At 47.8% G+C, this 19736-nt stretch overlaps 2 protein-coding genes across 2 annotated transcripts in view; one reads left to right on the top strand and one right to left on the bottom strand.

The window, feature by feature from the left end:
* Positions 1 to 1920, bottom strand: part of gpr137c (G protein-coupled receptor 137c) — a 16991-nt gene extending 15071 nt beyond the window's left edge. The window contains exon 1 of the mRNA XM_056587824.1: positions 1036 to 1920. Coding sequence (XP_056443799.1) covers positions 1036 to 1422 — 387 coding nt within the window. The 5' untranslated portion in view covers positions 1423 to 1920. The remainder of the gene's footprint in view (positions 1 to 1035) is intronic.
* Positions 1063 to 19736, top strand: txndc16 (thioredoxin domain containing 16). The gene is made up of 21 exons (XM_056588407.1): positions 1063 to 1381; positions 1853 to 2620; positions 3286 to 3368; positions 4076 to 4149; positions 4286 to 4360; positions 5004 to 5125; positions 6087 to 6177; positions 6681 to 6849; positions 7573 to 7739; positions 8237 to 8297; positions 9011 to 9191; positions 9341 to 9487; positions 9992 to 10051; positions 10549 to 10756; positions 11504 to 11640; positions 12395 to 12479; positions 14136 to 14304; positions 14844 to 15064; positions 15974 to 16161; positions 17817 to 17952; positions 19718 to 19736. The coding sequence occupies exons 2-21, from the start codon at positions 2461 to 2463 to the stop codon at positions 19734 to 19736; spliced, it is 2553 nt and encodes an 850-aa protein (XP_056444382.1). The 5' UTR covers positions 1063 to 1381; positions 1853 to 2460.

Genomic DNA, 19736 nt, shown 5'->3' with positions numbered 1-19736 from the left:
TGGGTAGGCTGATTACTGAATTTATAGGCCTACACAGAGTGGCCCATTCACAATCTCTCCATTCAACGATTGGACAGCACAGAGATAGGGGCAACATTGTGAGTCATAATCCACGGTATAATCAAATTTCATTAATGAGGAAAAGGAGTGAACAGCACAGGAAGAAATAAACAGGAGATTATATCTCTCTTTGTTTATTTCTGCAGTGGCTCGCCAGGCCCTCTATAAAGTCCACACGTCTTTTCCACAGTATTCAACTGCGACTGGACGCGTGTTGGACTCGGACCGTTCCCATGTTAAACAAACACGCACCTGATGCAGGCCTGACAGGGCTTGTAATATTAACGGCAGAATACAAGTGCATATGAAAAGCGTACCACGCGAACACGCCCCCCTTCCCTATCCGGAACCCGCAATCAAGAAGTCCACCACGCCCCCCCCCCCCCCCCTCAATTTTGTATTGATCAATGTTAATAATCAATAGACCACTTTATAGAGGTTTGGGAACTATCTAAACATCAGGTTCGGTGACAGTTTCCCTCAGGTTAGATATGAATCCACATAAACAGGCCTGCATGAAGAACAAACAATCGGCTGAACCGGATGAACGTGTGGGCCTAGTGGAGCTCTTGACCCGAGGGGCGCGCTGTAATCAAGCCCTCATTGAAACGACGGCGACGCCACTGTACACAATGGGTTGGATAACGCACCGTCAGCGCTTTCTCTCTTCTTCGCCTTCGTTAAGAAATCAGGTCACACAGAGGCCCGGTGTACCTACCAAACACCCACCACCATCAGCACCACCATCATCAGCACCACCACCTCCAGAACCCCACCACTAGCACCAGCACCACCCACACCAGCACCATCAACACCACCAGAGACCCGTCACCACCAGAACCCCATCACCACCCCCACCACCATCATCAGAACCACCAACACAATCACCACCACCAACACCACTACCATCGAAACCACCACCACCACCACCACCCCCACCCAAACCACCACCACTACCAACAGAAACATTCTTACCTGCGTGAAGTACAGATTGAGCAGACACAGCGTGAAGAACTGTAGACACACCGGGCAGCAGTATAGCAGCCAGTAGGGAAAGGGCTGCAGGCGGTTGGCCTGGGCGACGTTCTCAAAGTAGAAGGAGAACAGCGTTGTTCTCAACGCAGCCCACAGCAGGCACAGGAAGAGCAACACACTCTGGTAGCTGAAGCGCTTGTGTCCGTGGTGCAGGATGAGCCACAGCTGGACGTACACGAAAACAAACAGAAAGGTGTAGAGGAGGGTGTACACGATGGTGAGAGCGAGCTCCAGGGTCGGGGAGATGTCAGGTCGCACCAGCTGCCCGGGGGACTCGGCTGTGGAGGTAAAGCCTATAGCACTAACCTCCTTTTCGTGCGAAAACATCTTGAGGTCTACAAATTAATAACTAAAAAACAATGCGAAGGCGATGTGACGGATGTAGAGAATAGAGACACGAACGATCATAGGACATCAAACTTGGAAAGACGCGCAGTTAATTTGATGGTTGATTAAAAACAAATTAGATCCAGTGATAGTCCAGGACATTTGTCCTAAAAACAGTTCATTTTGAAGAAAATCCCACTATGAACAGAAGTTGTTCTCAAATGCGAGGCTTTAAAGGAACACGGCATGTAAACAGATGGACAAGACACGCACACATACACACACAATAAAAGGTCTTCTGCTAACAGAGACAGAGCCATTAAAAATCTCTGCAAAGCTGCTCTCTGCAAGAAAACAACTTGAGAGGAAAAAACCATGATCAGCTGCGATGCCGTTTAAGACCCGCCCCCTTGTGTCCTCCAATGAACAGGAAACTGGCGCTGCATAGAGCGCCATCTTGGCTCCTACGCCGTCTCCTCTCCGTGTGAACGACGACGTCCAGAGCCACGGAGTCGACTCAGTTTCCGCAGTGGTATCCCAGGCGTACTCCCATGACGCCCACTTTATCAAACTGGTCGCTCACTGGCACAACACCGGCCCAGCCCCCAGCGATATGTGCCCGGATTGGTTCAAGATGATGTCAGATGTAGAAGCCCCACCCGTATGAACCTGTGATTGGTCGTGTTTTTTTGCCTACAAATCCCGTGGACCTCATTGGTTCCTGCAATCCAGTGGATTTTAGAAACAGGAAGCAGCACACGGGGGAAGGGAACTGTTGTCGTACTACATACAAACACACAGCTCTTCTAAAGAACGGTTTAATTAGCGATGTTGTATACATTATACACTCAAGGTGTGTCGATGCATGTTCGTAGTACACATAGCTGAGTGGTACTGGGGGTTATGAAAATGCCACACAATTGACCCAAATGAATGTTCCTCGGAATAGTACCGAAGAATATGTGGTGCTCCCCACCCGCACCAACAATCTCCTCATAACTCTTAAAATAGTAGATTAACTAAGAAGCGCTGGTCGCCATGGTGTGGGTTTCGATGCTGGCCGCGGTGCTGTGGCTCTGGACGGAGTCCGGACGCTGCGATGTGCAGAACGGATCACATCTGGTCGAATACTCCGCTGAGGGCTTCTCTGAGAAGCTGCAGTCCGGGAGCACTATGTTTGTGTACTTTGGGCATCGGGGTAAGTGGCTGAATTGGCACACGCACGCGCTTGGACACACGCACTAACGGAGACACACGCACTATTAGTTAAACCCGCTTATAACACACACGCACACGCACAAAGTTTTTCACATTGCTCAACTTTTCCATCTCTACTAAATTTAGATTGTTATGGTTATATGTTTTATTTTGAAACTACCATAGCAATGTACATTATGAATTTCATGGCAATACATTTTTTAATTTATTTTTAATTTTAATTTATTTTTTATTTAATGTTTTATAGAAAGGGCAGCACAGCTGGATACATATCTGTGTATTCATTTAGATTTCAATATTTTCTTTTTGAAATTTGAAATTTCTGTTAAAACGTTCTTTTTGGGAGAGACATGATGAATAAATACATCATGTTTTCAAACTCAAAAATAATCGTTTGAATAATCGTGATTTCAATATTGACCAAAATAATCGTGATTCTGATTTTTTTCCATTATCGAGCAGCCCTAGTTCTGGGTTGTAACCATAGACAAAGATGAAAAGGGTTCAAATCCCCTCTCATATATTGGGTTTATCTAAACCGAGTGGCTTTGCATAAAATACATTTATCAATGACTAAATTGTGTTTGTGAGAGCTAAAGACATTGTAAAAGTGTATCCCCCTTCTCTCTGCCCCTCTTTCCCTAGTCTCCCCCACCGTCTCCCTCTTCCTAGTCCAGCTAGACAAGTCCGCGGAGGCCCTGCAGGATTATGGGATAGTGGTTGGCAAGGTAACTAAGAGCTCTCGTGATCTTCCTAATGCCCACAAGGATTAGAAACGGTGTTCTACCGATCATGCTGACGCTGGCGTAAACACGATGTGATCCAATTTCTAATCAAGATGGAGACGACGGGTTTGCTATCCATGCACTTTATGCAGCAGAAGACAACACAGAGACGGGTTTTAATACACCGTAACGACACCCCAGATGAACGGTTATCCCTCTCTCTCTTATTTATTCAACCAGATAAGAGCCTAATATAACTCGAGTCACGGCACGTTGATCTCCCGGGTAATAAATGGGTCTAACTCAATCAAATGAGCACAGGAACAGGAATTAGATAATTGGCTGTTAACAGGGGTTTGGTTGTTTTTTAAACAAGTGATTTTCCATCTCCTAGGTTAGTGTTTGCTTTGGATAATATTCAGTGAATTGGAGACTGGATTGGAAGGAAATTAGTCAAATTATTAGTCACACACACACACACACACACACACACACACACACACACACACACACACACACACACACACACACACACACACACACACACACACACACACACACACACACACACACACACAATCAAATACTAAATGGATAAAAAAAAAAATCTAACTTCAGTGAGATGGACAGAAACAAGAGAACAAAAGTTTGTGAGGTGAAATAGACATCCAGCTATAGCTCCATATTGAGATCTTGTTCCCACTGTCCAGGTGAACTGCAGCCTGGGGCAGCCGGCCAAGTTCTGCACTGGAGAGCGGCTGCTGAAGAAGGTCTACCTGTTCAGGTACGTCTGCATGAAACACGGGTACAGGTCAGGTGAAGCTATGTCTTCCCCCTCAATGTCATGCCTGCAGATACATTTCTTGGGAATGTTGCCTTTGAGATAAATGTCTTTTGTTGTGGTGGTGTGTTTCCCTCAGGAACGCTGAGCTTCTGAAGAGCTTTGACGTGGACTCGGTGTTCGACATCAACGCCATTGTGGCTCACGTCTTGTTGTAAGTGCGCTGGTCAACAGAAAACAATTTCTCATGAACTCACGTTTTTGCTCCCAAACTCACGTTTGTACTCCCGAACTCACGTTTGTACCCTGAACTCACGTTTGACTTCAGACCTTTCAATTATTATAACAGGTTAATGTTACCGTCGAACGCTGGTTTGTGGTTTTCACTGTCTTTGAACCAACACACATCACAGCTTAGGTCTATCTGATACTGTGTTTCTGTTCTCGTGACTCTTCAGTATGTTTTTTAAGCTTTGTGTTTACACCAGATATCGGAGTTTATTAACACATCCTTCAGAAAACCTGTTACATGACTCACATATCCCCCTAGTGGTGGGAATCACAGGTGCGGAAAATAAATACACCATGTTTTTTGCGATAGTTGACTCAAACTACTAGGGGGGCCAAGCTGTCTGTCTCTGTCCGTCTTCAACTATTACCTTAAGAATTACAGCACATTAAAGGTTGAATTATTACATTAGGCATGATCGCCCATTAAAGATTAAACTATTACTTTCAGCATGATTGCGCTCTCTCTCTCTCTCTCTCTCTCTCTCTGTCTCTGTCTCTGTCTCTGTGTCTGTCTCTCTCTGTCTCGCTCCTTCTCTCTCTCTCTCTCTCTCTCTCTCTCTCTCTAGTGGCGTCCTGTTTGACGAGGTGCGCTACGCCCAGTCCGTGGCCGACCTGCAGGCCCTGGAGCGTGCGGCGTGGGGGAGGAGCGACGTGGTGCTGGCCTACGTCCAGATGCTGGGCACGCAGGGTGAGTGTCGGGTTAGGGTGGAGCGAGATGGAGGGGGAGAGTGAAGTTTGTTTCCTCCCTGTGATGCTCTTTGTCTTTCTGATTGATTCTGTCTGTCTCGCCGTCTGCCTCCCTCTGTCTGTCTATCCATCTGTCTGTCTGTCTGTCTCTCTTTCTGACTCTTTCTGTCTATCTATCTCTCTGTCTGCTGTCTCACTCTCTTTCTGTCTCTATCTATCCATCCATCCATCCATCCATCCATCCATCCATCCATCCATCCATCCATCCATCCATCCATCCATCCCACTCTCTGTCTGTCTGTCTGTCTGTCTGTCTGTCTGTCTGTCTGTCTGTCTGTCTGTCTGTCTGTCTGTCTGTCTGTCTGTGTCTGTCTATCTATCTTTCTAACTCTCTGTCTGCCTGTCTCTCTCTCTTTCTGTCTGTGTCTGTCTGTCTGTCTGTCTGTCTGTCACTCTCTGTCTGTCTGTCTGTCACTCTCTTTCTGTCTGTCTGCCTGTCACTCTCTTTCTGTCTGTCTGCCTGTCACTCTCTTTCTGTCTGTCTGCCTGTCACTCTCTTTCTGTCTGTCTGCCTGTCACTCTCTTTCTGTCTGTCTGCCTGTCACTCTCTTTCTGTCTGTCTGCCTGTCACTCTCTTTCTGTCTGTCTGCCTGTCACTCTCTTTCTGTCTGTCTGCCTGTCACTCTCTTTCTGTCTGTCTGCCTGTCACTCTCTTTCTGTCTGTCTGCCTGTCACTCTCTTTCTGTCTGTCTGCCTGTCACTCTCTTTCTGTCTGTCTGCCTGTCACTCTCTTTCTGTCTGTCTGCCTGTCACTCTCTTTCTGTCCGTCTGTCTATTTATCGGTATCTCTTGTCTGTTAGAAATGTGATATCCTATTTTAAACCCTTGGAGCTCTCTGCTCCCGCCAGAGGGATGGTTCTGGTGGTTTAAACCCCTGGAGGCTAAAGGTGTTGTCTCCCCAGAGCACCGCTCGCTGATGGAGACGGTGTTTGTGTACGGAGCCAAGCACCAGTTCGTCCTCACTACCGGGGGACCCCTACTGGAGCAGCTGGGGTAACCGGTCTGTTTACAACACGCCCATAGTCAAACGAGGAGCACCCGACCATTGTTTACTCAACCAGCCTAGCGCTGGTTTGGACCGGGTCAGCCTTGGACCCAGTTCAGGAATCAAATGACCACTAGAGCTTATTTTCTTTAGAATAGTGATAGTGGTTATTTCATCTCCCTCACTCCCCATCCCGTCATTTCTTTCATAATGTTAACAAGGTTGTCTTATTATTATGAAAATAATAGTAAATTGCGTTTATTTTGCCCTTTGTTGTGCCTGAGATTATTCATAGCAATGTAATAATGCAATCAAAATCCACTGTTATTAATTTATCAATTTGCATTTAATTTTGCGTTTCACGATAAGCTGTTTGCAGAGGGCCAAGTCGCAATTTCGATGAACTAATGAACGCAAAAAAAAAAAAAAAAAAAAAAACGTTAATAAAAAATAATGAATACAAATGAATTAGTAAAGAATTCCTACTCTGTCCCCCCCCCCCCCCCCCCAGCATGGACCCGGGCCGCACAGCGGGGGTCTGGTTCCTCCACTGCCGGCTCCTCCAGGGCCCGGCCGGCTCGGGGGCCCCCGACCCCCGCTGCCCCAGGACCCCCATGAGGCGGCCCCTGTCCACCCTGGACCTCCACGGGTTCCTGCGGCTGATGGAAGCCCCCCTGGTGGTGAGTCAACCCAGGGGCCTCCTCGAGGACTAAAGCGGGCGTTGAGGGGAACCTCTCCCCGGGGGGAGTTTCAACAAACAATGACCAAAATTTCCAACAAGTAAAAAAAAAATCAGAAAATGTCATATTGATTCCACGGAGATTTGAACTGTAATGTTTATTTCCTATTCAGCTTGAATTTATGAATATCAATTCTAATGCTAATAATAAGGACACCTTATTATTGTCCCATGACGAAACATCTATATAGTATTAGATTGAAATGTTACTGTATTGAGATCTGCGGCCAGTTCCGTGTCTTGGGTCGTTGCTAGAAGCAGTGGAGACACAGGCCGGCTGCAGACGTTAGAGTAGGGTGCTCCACCAGAAGAGAGGTTCACCTTTAAATGTGTCTTCTCTCCAGCGTCCTTCCTCATGTTGGGGGCTGTCCATCACACCACACACAACGCAATGTTGTTGCTCCTTATTCATGAAGGGGATAGCTGCAAGACAAGGATAAGACTTTATTTATCCTGGAAGCGGGGTGCAGCAAACGGGGGACAGAGACAGTTGCAAATAGCAAGGATAAAAGGAGGAAGTGAAAAACTTCAATAACTAGCGAAAGTCTGGTCATAAAAAATGAATACAATGAAAACATAATGGCGCCCACTAAGACGTCTTCAGGGACGTCCGCAGAATTGCATCCTCTACACCTGTGGCCCTTCCTTCTTCCCCCACCACCAGACGGAGGTGCGTGAGGACCCCTCCTCCGTCCACCCCCACCATACCCTCCTCCAGACGCCCCAGCTCTTCCTGTTCTCCCGGCCCAGCACCGAGCACCCGGACCGGGCCGTGGCCACCACTTTAGCCTGGAGGCTGCGAGGCCTGGCCCTGCTGATGCTAGTGCACAGGTGATGGGAGGCTGGTGTGTGTGTGTGTGTGTGTGTGTGTGTGTGTGTGTGTGTGTGTGTGTGTGTGTGTGTGTGTGTGTGTGTGTGTGTGTGTGTGTGTGTGTGTGTGTGTGTGTGTGTGTGTGTGTGTGTGTGTGTGTGTGTGACGCTGTAGTCAATATTTCTGTAGGTTAAAGCTGCACTATGTCGCTTCTGTACTACAGCTCTTCAATCCATTAAAGGTGCAGTGTGTAGGATTTTGTGGCATCTTTTTTTATTCTGGTCAACTCTTGCCTTCATTACATACATCGATAGACATTCGAGTTTGTTTATTACGAAACTATATAGTCGAGTTGTTTCGGCGTGTAGTTATTTTAGGGAAAACGTGTTGTGGGCTTCCTTGTTTTATTTCTATGTTCAGCATCCCACATCTGCCTCAGTATTCACGACTCTGTGGTATGGTCAAATCCTTAGTTTTTCCAACATTTGATTGTGTGTGTGTGTGTGTGTGTGTCCAGAGAGAGTCCTGCGGTGAAAACACCTGAGGAGTTCAACGTGGCCTACAGGCTTCCAGGACAGGTGAGTTCATTCATAACATGTTCACTACAAATTCATCACGTGTAAACAACATGCCAATCACCTTTTCATTGTGTTCCCTGTTTGTGCCTTGCTCTGATGTCTCACGTTACCATTTGCTCCAGTGGAGACTGGGTTGCTGTTATTTTGATATTGTGTATTGTTATTTCTGTTACACACCACCAAATGGCCATCCCAGAAGTACATATGTATCCACACAACCAAATTTAGTCATTTAATGAGCGGATGCATTCATCCAAAAGTAATTTAGACACACCTTTAGTCGTTAAAAGGGTGATATTATGCCATCAGGTGTGAGTGTGATTAGCCATTACAAGCAGTTTGAAAATCTGCCAGTCCCTGGCCTTAGTGACATCACAAGTAGGCGTGTCCACCTAGATGTATACTGCATAGATCAGCAACATTCGCCACAGTCCACTGGGTAGACAGGTAGACGGATCTATCCTAACGTCTCTAAGGCACAGGGACAGACAGATTGTTAAACCGATCAACCTCATGGCATGAAATCACCCATCTAATGCAATGTTTAAGTGAGAAGGACAACAGTCGAGGATGCAAAAACAAAACGAGCGAGTTGAGACAAGAACCGGCCCCCGAAAAGACAGTCAGCAGATTTTGATCGACTTTTGATCTGTGGTTTTTAAATGCGTGTTTAATATGTTTTCCTACCCATTGGTTTCAACTCTCTCTACCAGGGCTCAGGGGTCAAGTATCTGACCCTGACCAACCTTGAGGAGGTGGTGGGGCTGTTCAATGCCCAGGAGAGAGCCGGGGGGCACGAGGAAGAGGAAGGGGAGGAAGGGGAGGAGGAGGAGGAGGAGGAGGAGGAGGAGGAGGAGGAGGAGAGAGAGCATGCAGATGACTGGTCGGAGCTCGGTAAAACGACGTCCATCTTGTACAGCGACAAATTATCATATGACACTTAAATTATACTGATTACACTGTTAACATTGATTCAAAATGTAAACAGTGTGACATTAAGACACGTAAAAACTGTGTGCATGTTTGTGTGCGCCCGAGTGCAGACATGTTGGACGATGAGGTGGCCGAGTCGGTCTTCAGGAGCCGAGGCGTCTCATTGGACATGGACGCCGTAACGCTGCTCAACAGCGACAACTTCCTCCCTGCAGTAGCAGAGCACAGCCTCACGGTGGCACTGTTCTACCTGAAATGTGAGACACGACAGACCACCGGGCACAAAAACCCAGATATCCGTTGCATGAAACTGAATTCCTTTTCAGGGGCCAACTTCTACAAACTTTTTTTATTAGTGGGGAGAGGTTTTGCATTTTCCCATGTGAGAGACGCTTGCAGAAATCTAGTCTGTTTTGTTAACTTGGAGTCATATGAGCCTATCTTACTGTTAAACCGTCACTAACATGGGTTTTGCTGAACAACATACAAAATATACAGGTTATAAGTACCGATCGTCATTGAACGCGGCCTAGCGACCTCTGCAGGATGTAGAATATGCTTTGTTTCTTAATGATAAAGTTTTCAGCGTGTGATTGATTAGCCCTGCCACCAGTAATGTGGAAATGATTAGCGGATTAATCAATTAGTCTTCCAACCAATATCTAAATTTGAAGATTTTTATTTTTATTCATTTATCAAGTGAAAATATCCAATATATTTCGGTTTCAATATAATTATGTTGTCCTTCTTTGTAACAACAGGGGACGCTGTTTCCATGGCGGTCCTTAGTAAGTTCATTGAGGTCGCCGACAGACTTGCAGGTAAAGACCCGAGACGCAGCAGACGCTTTCCAATCAATATTATACTTTTTACACATTAACATTTCTTCGCGGCCTTGATGCATGTATTTTTTTATTATTCGGCCATAACTGCTCCCTTGAGTTGAGTTCATCTTTAGGATTTAATTCATTCATATTATTGGATACACTATATCATTATTTGAAAGTGTTTTAGTGTTCGAATTCGACCGCTAGTTAGAAATATGGATGGATAATGAATGACTAAACAACTTTTCCACTTTAAATGTGTGACTCAGTTACTGACTTGTAATACAAATATTGCACTAAATTCATGCAGCACCTTTCATTTTCGTGGACGTTGGAAGCAACATCAGTGCACTACCCCGAGGAGATACTAAACAGCTTAATGTAAAGCGACTTTGCACAAAAGGGTCAAACCTTTATTTAAATAGTTTTTTGACCGCTGGTAATTGGATAACCGAAAACGCGGCGACGACGTCGTCTCCGGCCGCTTTCAGACTCGGAGGTGGCCGGCGTTCAGATGGGCGTGGTCGACTGCGGGGAGTGGACCGACCTCTGCGCCGCTCAGCCAATGGCCGCCGACCGCCCGTACCCCTTCCAGCCAATCAGGGCCTTCCCCAGCGTCCTGCTGCTCCGCCCCCGGGAGACGGCCCGGCGATACAGAGGCATGCTGGGTAGCGAGGCGCTGCACCGGTTCATCCTCATGTGAGCAGCGCCATCCTTGTTTAGTTTCTACTAATGAACGCTGGTTACAGTACTGTGTTAAAGTGCTCAGTCATTTTTCTATCTTATCTTGCACAGAAACATCCTGTCTAGTCACTAAATGATGATTGTTTTTTTACCTACGTCACCATCGTGGTCACCATTCTTTTGCATACAGCATTTCAACTGTTCTAACGGTTGATGATGAGACAGTAAACAGTTGTAACTGTTTATGCTAATGAGATATGAAACTGCATCCATCACAGCGTCACGTCTGGCATCCAATAATAATCAGTCGCAGGACCCGTTGCCACAACTCGCAATGTTTATTTTGAGTGTTTCTTATCATGGTTAAGCTCCCTGTGACAGGAAACCGCCATTAAGCTCAAAAATATGACCACAAGATTAAGCATTGAGGGAGGACATGCTTCCTGTGAGATTAAGTTTTTCTCGTATTTTTTTTTATTAAACATATTTGAAATCTAAGGCGGAACAATTTTTTTGGATTAAGAGACGAATAGAAGAAGATCTCGAACGAAGATATCTGCATCGACGAAAACTTTTACTTTCCTAATTTTGAATTACATAGCATTTCTATCATCACAACCAAATGCGTGCTTGATGTTAACATCATGCACAAACACTACTGTCACTGCAATGTGTTCAAGAAATCAGACCCAGCCTCAGAGGATCACATTTTGTGCATATCATAATCTAAACCAGACCCTTATCCATATGCTTACTCCACAGGAGCCTCGTGCCGTCCCCACTGCTGCTGTCCACGCAGGAGGAAGTGAGGTCGTTTCTACAGGAAGTGCCCGGGTCAGACCTCTCTGCCTGCAAACCGGACCGGGTCCTGGGACTGTTTAAGACCACTGCGGACCCCCGTAAGAGAAACCCTTTTCATTCGTGACTAGAGAACACACACGAGCGCGCACGTACGCACGCACGCATGCACGCATGCACGCAGCCCACCCAATGTCACTTGTTGCTTTTGGAAAAGTCAAGAAAACAGTATTTAAGGCCTTAGAGAGGATGGATTACTTTGAAATGTGGTTTTTCTGTTTTGGATAAGTTCCTCAAATGCTATTTATTTTTCTTAAAGTTGTAAATGGTTCCTTGCCTCAGACCTTCATCAGCGATTGTTTACGTAACGTTTTACAACCTTGGTGGACTTCCTTCGGTTTCCTCCCACTACACGAGTTTAAACAATCTAACCCGACGGTTTAACTGGGGAATATTCAGCATGATTTAGGTTTAAGGACAAAACTCTTATCTTTGGGAAGAATCAGGAACCCTGCCAGCATGTAAACACCACAGGATAGAAATGGAAACATTGAGCAGCGGTCCGTGACGGAGTCTCAGTTCTAAGGGGGCCACGGTTTCCCCGCCTCTCGGGACATCATGAAATGAAGGGCCAATCACAGCGGTTAAGACGGCGTCCCCCCGGGGAACAGTGAACCCAAACCCAGGAACCCCGGAGTCTCCAGGACATGGAATCTTACAGCGTTCCTTTGACTAATGGAATAAAGACCAGGGGGACTTTGGGATTAAAAAAAAACAAAAAAAAAAACACAATTAAGGAATCACGACATTGACCTTTTGACCCCCGGCTCTTCTTCTTCTCTTCTCCCCTCTCAGGCGCAGCAGTGTTCAGTGCGGCGGCGACGGCGCTGAGAGGCGAGGTGCTAGCCGGCATGCTAACGGATAGCCTGGCAGAGAGCTGGTAACCGCACACTGATGTGTGTTCAAACAGGCTAGGCTACTCTCAGATAGCAGCCATGAGGATGATGGTCTCTAACCGCGTAGCTTCGGCTAAGTTCCACCGCTTCACCGCGGCATTTTGAGCTGCCTCATGGTTATAGAAAGATAAATGTTAAGAGTGATGCAGTAAGTTAGGAGGAGAAGTTAAATAAATTAAACTTAAATATATGATATGATAGGGAGCCCTCACAGCATGTTAACTGAGACGTGTGTGTGTGTGTGTGTGTGTGTGTGTGTGTGTGTGTGTGTGTGTGTGTGTGTGTGTGTGTGTGTGTGTGTGTGTGTGTGTGTGTGTGTGTGTGTGTGTGTGTGTGTGTGTGTGTGATGAAGTCACGGTGCATTCAGTGCAGATGCTTCAGGGCCCTTATGAAACAATGAGCCAATCCAAATCAGGATGAATTAACCTTTCACCCTTTATCGGGTAGTTTCAAGTAAATCTCACCATTAGCGAACGAGGTCAAATGTACATGACTAATAAAAAGCAGACCAAGAAGCCTCTGTATAATCGCTGGTGCGGCCGTATGTGTGAAGGAAAATATGAGTGAGTGGATGTGTCGTTGTCTGATGTGTTGATGACGTTCCCATCCCGCGTTTGGCGCGAAACCTGTTCGCACCGAAGCACCTGTAGCCTCTTCGTATCTTTCTCTTCTTATCTGTGTATTTTGCGATCCGACTTCTTTCTGCTTTCCACTCTTCTGATGATTATTGCGGATACGTCTGCATGAACGCAGCATTGATCACCTCAAAAAGAGTCGGCATACGGAGTTGGTTGGCTCAGCCGCCATCTAAGATGTGTGGTAAACAAAACACTGCGACTACCGTTGCATGCTTTATGCGTCACATATTGCTTCCTACACGCTTTACTAGGGCTGGGCGATTTATCGGATTTTGATCGCGATTTCGATTTTAGCGTCAAACGATCAAAAAATTAACATAATCGAGCTGGATACATTTCTGTATATCGTTTTAGATGGGAACATTTTCTTTTTGACCATTTTGTGTACATTTCTTTTTTTATTACTTAAAGGGGAAATTTCAAAGTTCTCAGTTACAAAATAAATATCTGAGAGACAAGCTGAATAAATACAACATGTTTTCAAACTCAAAAACAATCGTTTGAATAATCGTGATTTCATTATTGACCCAATTAATCGTGATTATGATTCTCCCCATAATCGAGCAGCCCTACGCTCTACCCAGGTGCAAGCCCTCGCCTAATATAAACCGAGGATCTCTGATATGTGTGAGCACGTCTGACGCGGCCTATCTCCTGCTGTGTGTCGCATGTTTGAAAGGGCAGCTCCTGATCCTCCTTGGACCCGATACTCAGGAGTTCACCCTGAGTTTGTGTGCGACAGGCCCGTTACACTCATGATTCAAAATTGATTAAAAGTTGATGAAATCGAAAGGAATAAGCAGGAAGAAGCCCCAAATGTCTTCCTCCGCTAATGATTTGTTTTCTCTTCCCTTCCTCTGTTCCGACCCTCCTCCGTGTGTGTGTGTGTGTGTGTGTGTGTGTGTGTGTGTGTGTGTGTGTGTGTGTGTGTGTGTGTGTGTGTGTGTGTGTGTGTGTGTGTGTGTGTGTGTGTGTGTGTGTGTGTGTGTGTGAATCGCTCAGGGCTGCCGGCCGCTCACAGAGCCTGTCGTCACCGGAGGTCCTGTTGTACAAGGCGTCCGACGCCTGGGCGCCCGCCCCCCCTGACCTGCTCCGGCCCCTCCCCCTCCCCCTCCCGGCCTCGGCTGAAGAGCTGGTCGCCCTGGTCAACGCTGCGCTGCTCCACCAGATGGTAGGGGTGTGTGTGTGTGTGTGTGTGTGTGTGTGTGTGTGTGTGGTTGATCCATTGGTGTGTATGAGAGTGTGCGTGAATGTTCCATCTGTGTGTGTGTGTATGCGTGTGGTCGATCCATCTGTGTGTGTGTATGTGTGTGGTTGATCCATCTGTGTGTGTGTGTGTGTGTGTGTGTGTGTGTGTGTGTGTGTGTGTGTGTGTGTAAACCGGGACCTTGAAAGCAGGCGTTGATCGATTAAACGCCACGCTAAGCGACGGCAAATGGCGGGGAAAATCAATTCGTCTTCATCTGTAAGGGCCGCTGTCACCCCAGCGAACGCCGGAGCCGACTAATAAATAACGCTGACTTAGTTTGTACGCCTGAAGACAACATGCACAGAACGGTAATGGGCTGTAGGTAAGATTGAAGAGCCACCGTGTGTGTGTGTGTGTACCCGTGTGGACATGGGGAATTAGACCACCTTGGTTGTGGACCTGTGCTCCTTCACGTCCTCCATGTTGGATCCATAACCCTGGATGTCTGTCCCCGCTCCCAGCCAGAGCTGACGGTGGCCAACCTGCCGTCCTACCTGGCCCTGGGCCGGCCCCTGCTGCTCCTCTTCGTGGGGAGCGAGGAGGAGGAGGAGGACCAGGAGGACGAGTGGGCGAGGAGGGAGACCCAGGCGGTGCTGCGGGAAGTGAGGGCGGCGGCCGGGGGCAGGGGAGAGGGCGGGGCCGTGGGCGGGGCCGAGGGCTACCTGCCCTGCTGGATACACCTGTAGGTGGAGTCTCTCTCTGTATGTCTGTCTCTTTCTGTCCATCTCGCTCTCTCTGTCTGTCTGTCTGTCTGTCTGTCTGTCTGTCTGTCTGTCTGTCTCTCTCTCTCTCTCTCTCTCTCTCTCTCTCTCTCTCTCTCTCTCTCTCTCTCTCTCTCTCTCTCTCTCTCTCTCTCTCTCTCTCTCTCTCTCTCTCTCTCTCTCTCTCTCTCTCACTCACACTAGAAAGACGCTAGCCTACTACTTTGCAGGCGGTCTAATGGAGGCAGGATAGCCTCGGGGTAGGATGCACGGCCCTCCCCTTAGTCCTTAACTGTATGATGAGTTGCTTAACACTGACATGTGACCACAGGTGGGACTCCAGTGATGTCCCCTGCTCATGTGGAACAGAGAATGAGCACCCGTTGCACGTTGCTCTTGGTCATCTGTAGAGCTACTATGGTGGACACACAATCTCTGTTGTACCATTTGATAATAACAATCGCATTAATAATACATAACTCGCCCATAATAGAGCAGAAAGGATCAAATATTTATGTAATAATTATAATTATAAATAATTCACCCCTGAAATACCTGTAATGATATCAAGTGTGTTCAATTAACTGCAATTATAATAATGAATTCACCCATAAAGAGCTGTAATGGTAACCTGTATGTGGTTATGAATGCATTAATAATATTGTATTCAACTCTCAAAGAGCTCTTATCCTAGCTAATGGGTTAGCCTAGCATTTCTAATTTGCTTGGCACTTGTTTCTATGAACATCCTTACTGGATGAGCGAGGGCGATATATTGTTGTTTCTCTTTCTTCGGACAAATGTACTTATTGTGAGTCTCTTTGGATAAAAGCGTCAATGTATCGACGCCTCATCAACCAAACCCTCATTCCTACGTTCCCGGGCTGCAGGGGCCGTACCCCCGCTGGGGTCTCCGTGCTGCGGACGTACCGGGGCTCCCTGCCCCCCCTCCCCGCGCTGGTCCTGTCCCAGCTGCCCAGCGGGGAGCTCTACCACTACCCCTCCCACGGGCCCATAGTGGCGCGCTCCGTCCTGCACTGGCTGGAGGGCATCCGGGACGGGACCGAACCACCCACAGGTACAGACGGGGGGGGGACGGGGGGGGGGGGCCGTTGGCACCGGGTAGCCGAGTTCAGGAAACTGTGTCGAAAGCGAAACATTGAAAACATTAAATAATAAATTAAAATAAATTATGCATAAATAAAATGCAGCTGTAATGAGTGTTGAGGACAAGAGATCATCCATGAAACAATGTATTGATCTTTAGCAAGAGATAAGCTAGAAAAAAAACACAAATCAATCGCAAGCAAAAGATAATAATCTGTGTGTGTGTCTGTGCATTAGGCTAACATTAATAACACACAAATCATTTTGTAATGGGAGCTGTGGATTAGATGTTTTAAAATACAGCGCTAAAGCTATTTGATGAAAGTGATGATCGTTGTGGGCTGACTCCCGTCCTTTGACGGTTTGACCCGGTGTTTGTGTATGGAACAGGGAGAGCGCTGCTCTCGTTCACACACGCCTTCGTGTTGTTCCGGAACATTCCACGCAAGCTTAAAGACACAACATGCGTGTCTTTGCGATTTCAAGCTAGCTCCTGTCTAACTTTAGACATTCTGCTCTTCCCACGTCCATCTCTTGTAACGTGAGACTCAGCAGCGCCGCTGCAGAGTCTGCGCCCTTAAGTCGGAGGTCAGAGTTCACGTTGTCCCTTGCAAGAGTTGCATCGACCGACGGGACACTTTAAAGCTCAGGACAAAGGCCCATCGCTGATTAGTTCAGAAAGCATCCATGGTCTAGGGTGTTTTTTTTTTCCATCTAAAACGTGTACATTTTGAAAACACTCTAGGGCAGGCCTATTCAACTAGCGGCCCGTGGGCCAAATGCGGCCCCTCTTAATTATTTTCTGGCCCGCAAGAGGTTGCATGCAAAAAATGAAGGAGAAACATAGTTGCATGCAAATCAGGTTTCTGTGTGTAGCCGGTGATACTAGCCAGTATCAGTACCCCACAATCAGGATCTGGCATCACTTATTCTGACAAAGTTTGGCTCAACCGATATGTGCGAGTCTAGCTTTTCTCATATGAATGCCATCAGAACAAGGGCACGTTGCTCCATGACCTATGAGAAGCTGCGTGAGTGTCTCAGGATGAACCAAACTAGGCAAACAAGGCAGTGCAATCTTTCTCACTGACTCACTGGCTCAAAATGTCTCATATGTACAGTAGTTCTGTTTTGTGATGATTCAAACAACATTGTTTAATTCTAAATACGTGTCCAAAATACGTGAGAACAAAATCTTTTATAATGATACGATTAAAAGTGAAGAAGGAAGGAATGCGTCTGACAAGTTTATTCCATGTAGTAGTACTATATATATTAAGTAAACACTACTTTAAGTACGATTCATTTGTAGTGATTCATTCACGTAGTTTTACTCTGTTTGGCCCATGAACCCCCGGTGGTTTTCCTTTTCGGCCCACTTGTTAAGGAGGTTGAATAGCCCTGCTCTAGGGGTTATAACGCAATCATGATTATTCGATTCTTTTATTTTAGTTTTCACCAAAATAATGAATCGCCAAGGACTCCCGTCTTAAATCACTCGCTATCGGGTGACAACACGCCACCGCTCGGCTTTTACAGTCAGGCATATAAAAAGTCAATCATACATGTGTGTCTCCCCTCCCCCTTCTCCCCCCCCCTCTCCCTCCCCTCTCCTCCCCCCTAAAGGCACGATGGGTGATGACGGGTGGCGTCCCGCCGCCCCGTTGTACGACTTCCTGTCCGTCATGGACCGCGAGGCCCCCGGCTACGCCCGGCCCTCCTCGCCCAGGGCCAAGACGGGGGACGGGGAGAAGGGAGGAGGGCGGGAGGAGGGGGGAGGAGGAGAGCGGGAGGAGGGGGGAGGAGGGCGGGAGGAGGGGGGAGGAGGAGAGCGGGAGGCCCGACCCTCCCGTCCGCCGTGGCACTCTGAGCTCTGAGACAGGACTGTTTCTATTGGGCTATTTCATCTGGTGTTACTGGGGCCTTTTATGGTCAGGACGGGGGAGAGAGACAGGACAGGGGAGAGAGACAGGACAGGGGAGAGAGACAGGACAGGGGAGAGAGACAGGACAGGGGAGAGAGACAGGGCAGGGGAGAGAGACAGTCTGAAGAGAGACAGGACAAGGGAGAGAGACAGGACAGGGGAGAGAGACAGGACAGGGGAGAGACACAGGACAGGGGAGAGAGAGAGACAGGACAGGGGAGAGAGACAGGACAGGGGAGAGAGACAGGACAGGGGAGAGAGGACAGGACAGGGGAGAGAGACAGGACAGGGGAGAGACACAGGACAGGGGAGAGAGACAGGACAGGGGAGAGAGACAGGACAGGGGAGAGAGACAGGACAGGGGAGAGACACAGGACAGGGGAGAGAGACAGGACAGGGGAGAGAGACAGGACAGGGGAGAGAGACAGGACAGGGGAGAGAGACAGGACAGGGGAGAGAGAGAGACAGGACAGGGGAGAGAGACAGGACAGGGGAGAGAGACTGGACAGGGGAGAGAGACTGGACAGGGGAGAGAGACTGGACAGGGGAGAGACAGGACAGGGGAGAGACAGGACATGGGAGAGATACAGGACAGTGGAGAGGGAGACAGAACAGGGGAGAGAGACAGTACAGGGGAGAGAGACAGTACAGGGGAGAGATACCGGACAGGGGAGAGATACCGGACAGGAGAGAGACAGGACTGAAGAGAGAGACAGAAGAGTGAAGGAGACAGGACATTGCGTTGCAGAAAAAGGAGAATGACATGTAGCACAGGACCACGGATGAAATTGAACCTGTGTCGCTAAAAGTTTGAGCCACCAATACATTTCACTTTTCTTTTTTTTATGTTATGTGATCGAGGCGAACACGTTCACGTGGTTTCTGTTGAGTCGTCATGTTTTCTTTCCCTCTTATTTTCTTCTTGGTCAAATGGACGGTAATGATCACTCCAAGCACTTTAGGTTTTAGGTTTGAGTTCCATCCAACACTCAGTCCCTTAGGGGACGTTTTGCAGACGGAGCCACTCAGGGCCAGCACAGAGATGGGCTATTATCAGAGGGCTGGGGGGCAGGGGAGGGAGGGAGGGGGGGGGGGGGTTGTTGAAGGGCTGCTTGTAGGTAGGCTGAGGCCACTGAGGATCAAACTCGCAGAGGTTTGGGATTGGTCCAGTCCAACGCCTTAGACTCTTGCATAGACTGTCTGTGACGGCGCACACACACACACACACACACACACACACACACACACACACACACACACACACACACACACACACACACAGACACAGACACAGACACACAGACACAGTCAATACCGGAGCTGATCACGCAAGCTCACAAGTCGTCAGCCCACTTGCAGTTTCCATTGGGTCTCATTTGAGGAACTGCGGTCGCTGGGTGACATACATGCCACCGCTGCCTGAGCGACAGAAACCCAATTTTACGATTTTGTTGTTTTACCAGTTAAAGGCCACTTCCTGTTTTGCTGATCTGGGTGTGTGTGTGTCGGGGGGGGGGGGACCAACGGCTGTGTGTGTCCGGGTCCTCCATTGTGGTTGGTGAGATCCAGGCTCAACGCCTTATGTAACCACCCAACACTGCAGGAGGTCAGACTACATGTGA

This window comes from Gadus chalcogrammus, chromosome 4 (assembly GCF_026213295.1).
Source record: "Gadus chalcogrammus isolate NIFS_2021 chromosome 4, NIFS_Gcha_1.0, whole genome shotgun sequence".
NCBI classification, from domain to species: Eukaryota; Metazoa; Chordata; class Actinopteri; order Gadiformes; family Gadidae; genus Gadus; species Gadus chalcogrammus.
This window is presented reverse-complemented; position numbering and strand designations above follow the sequence as displayed.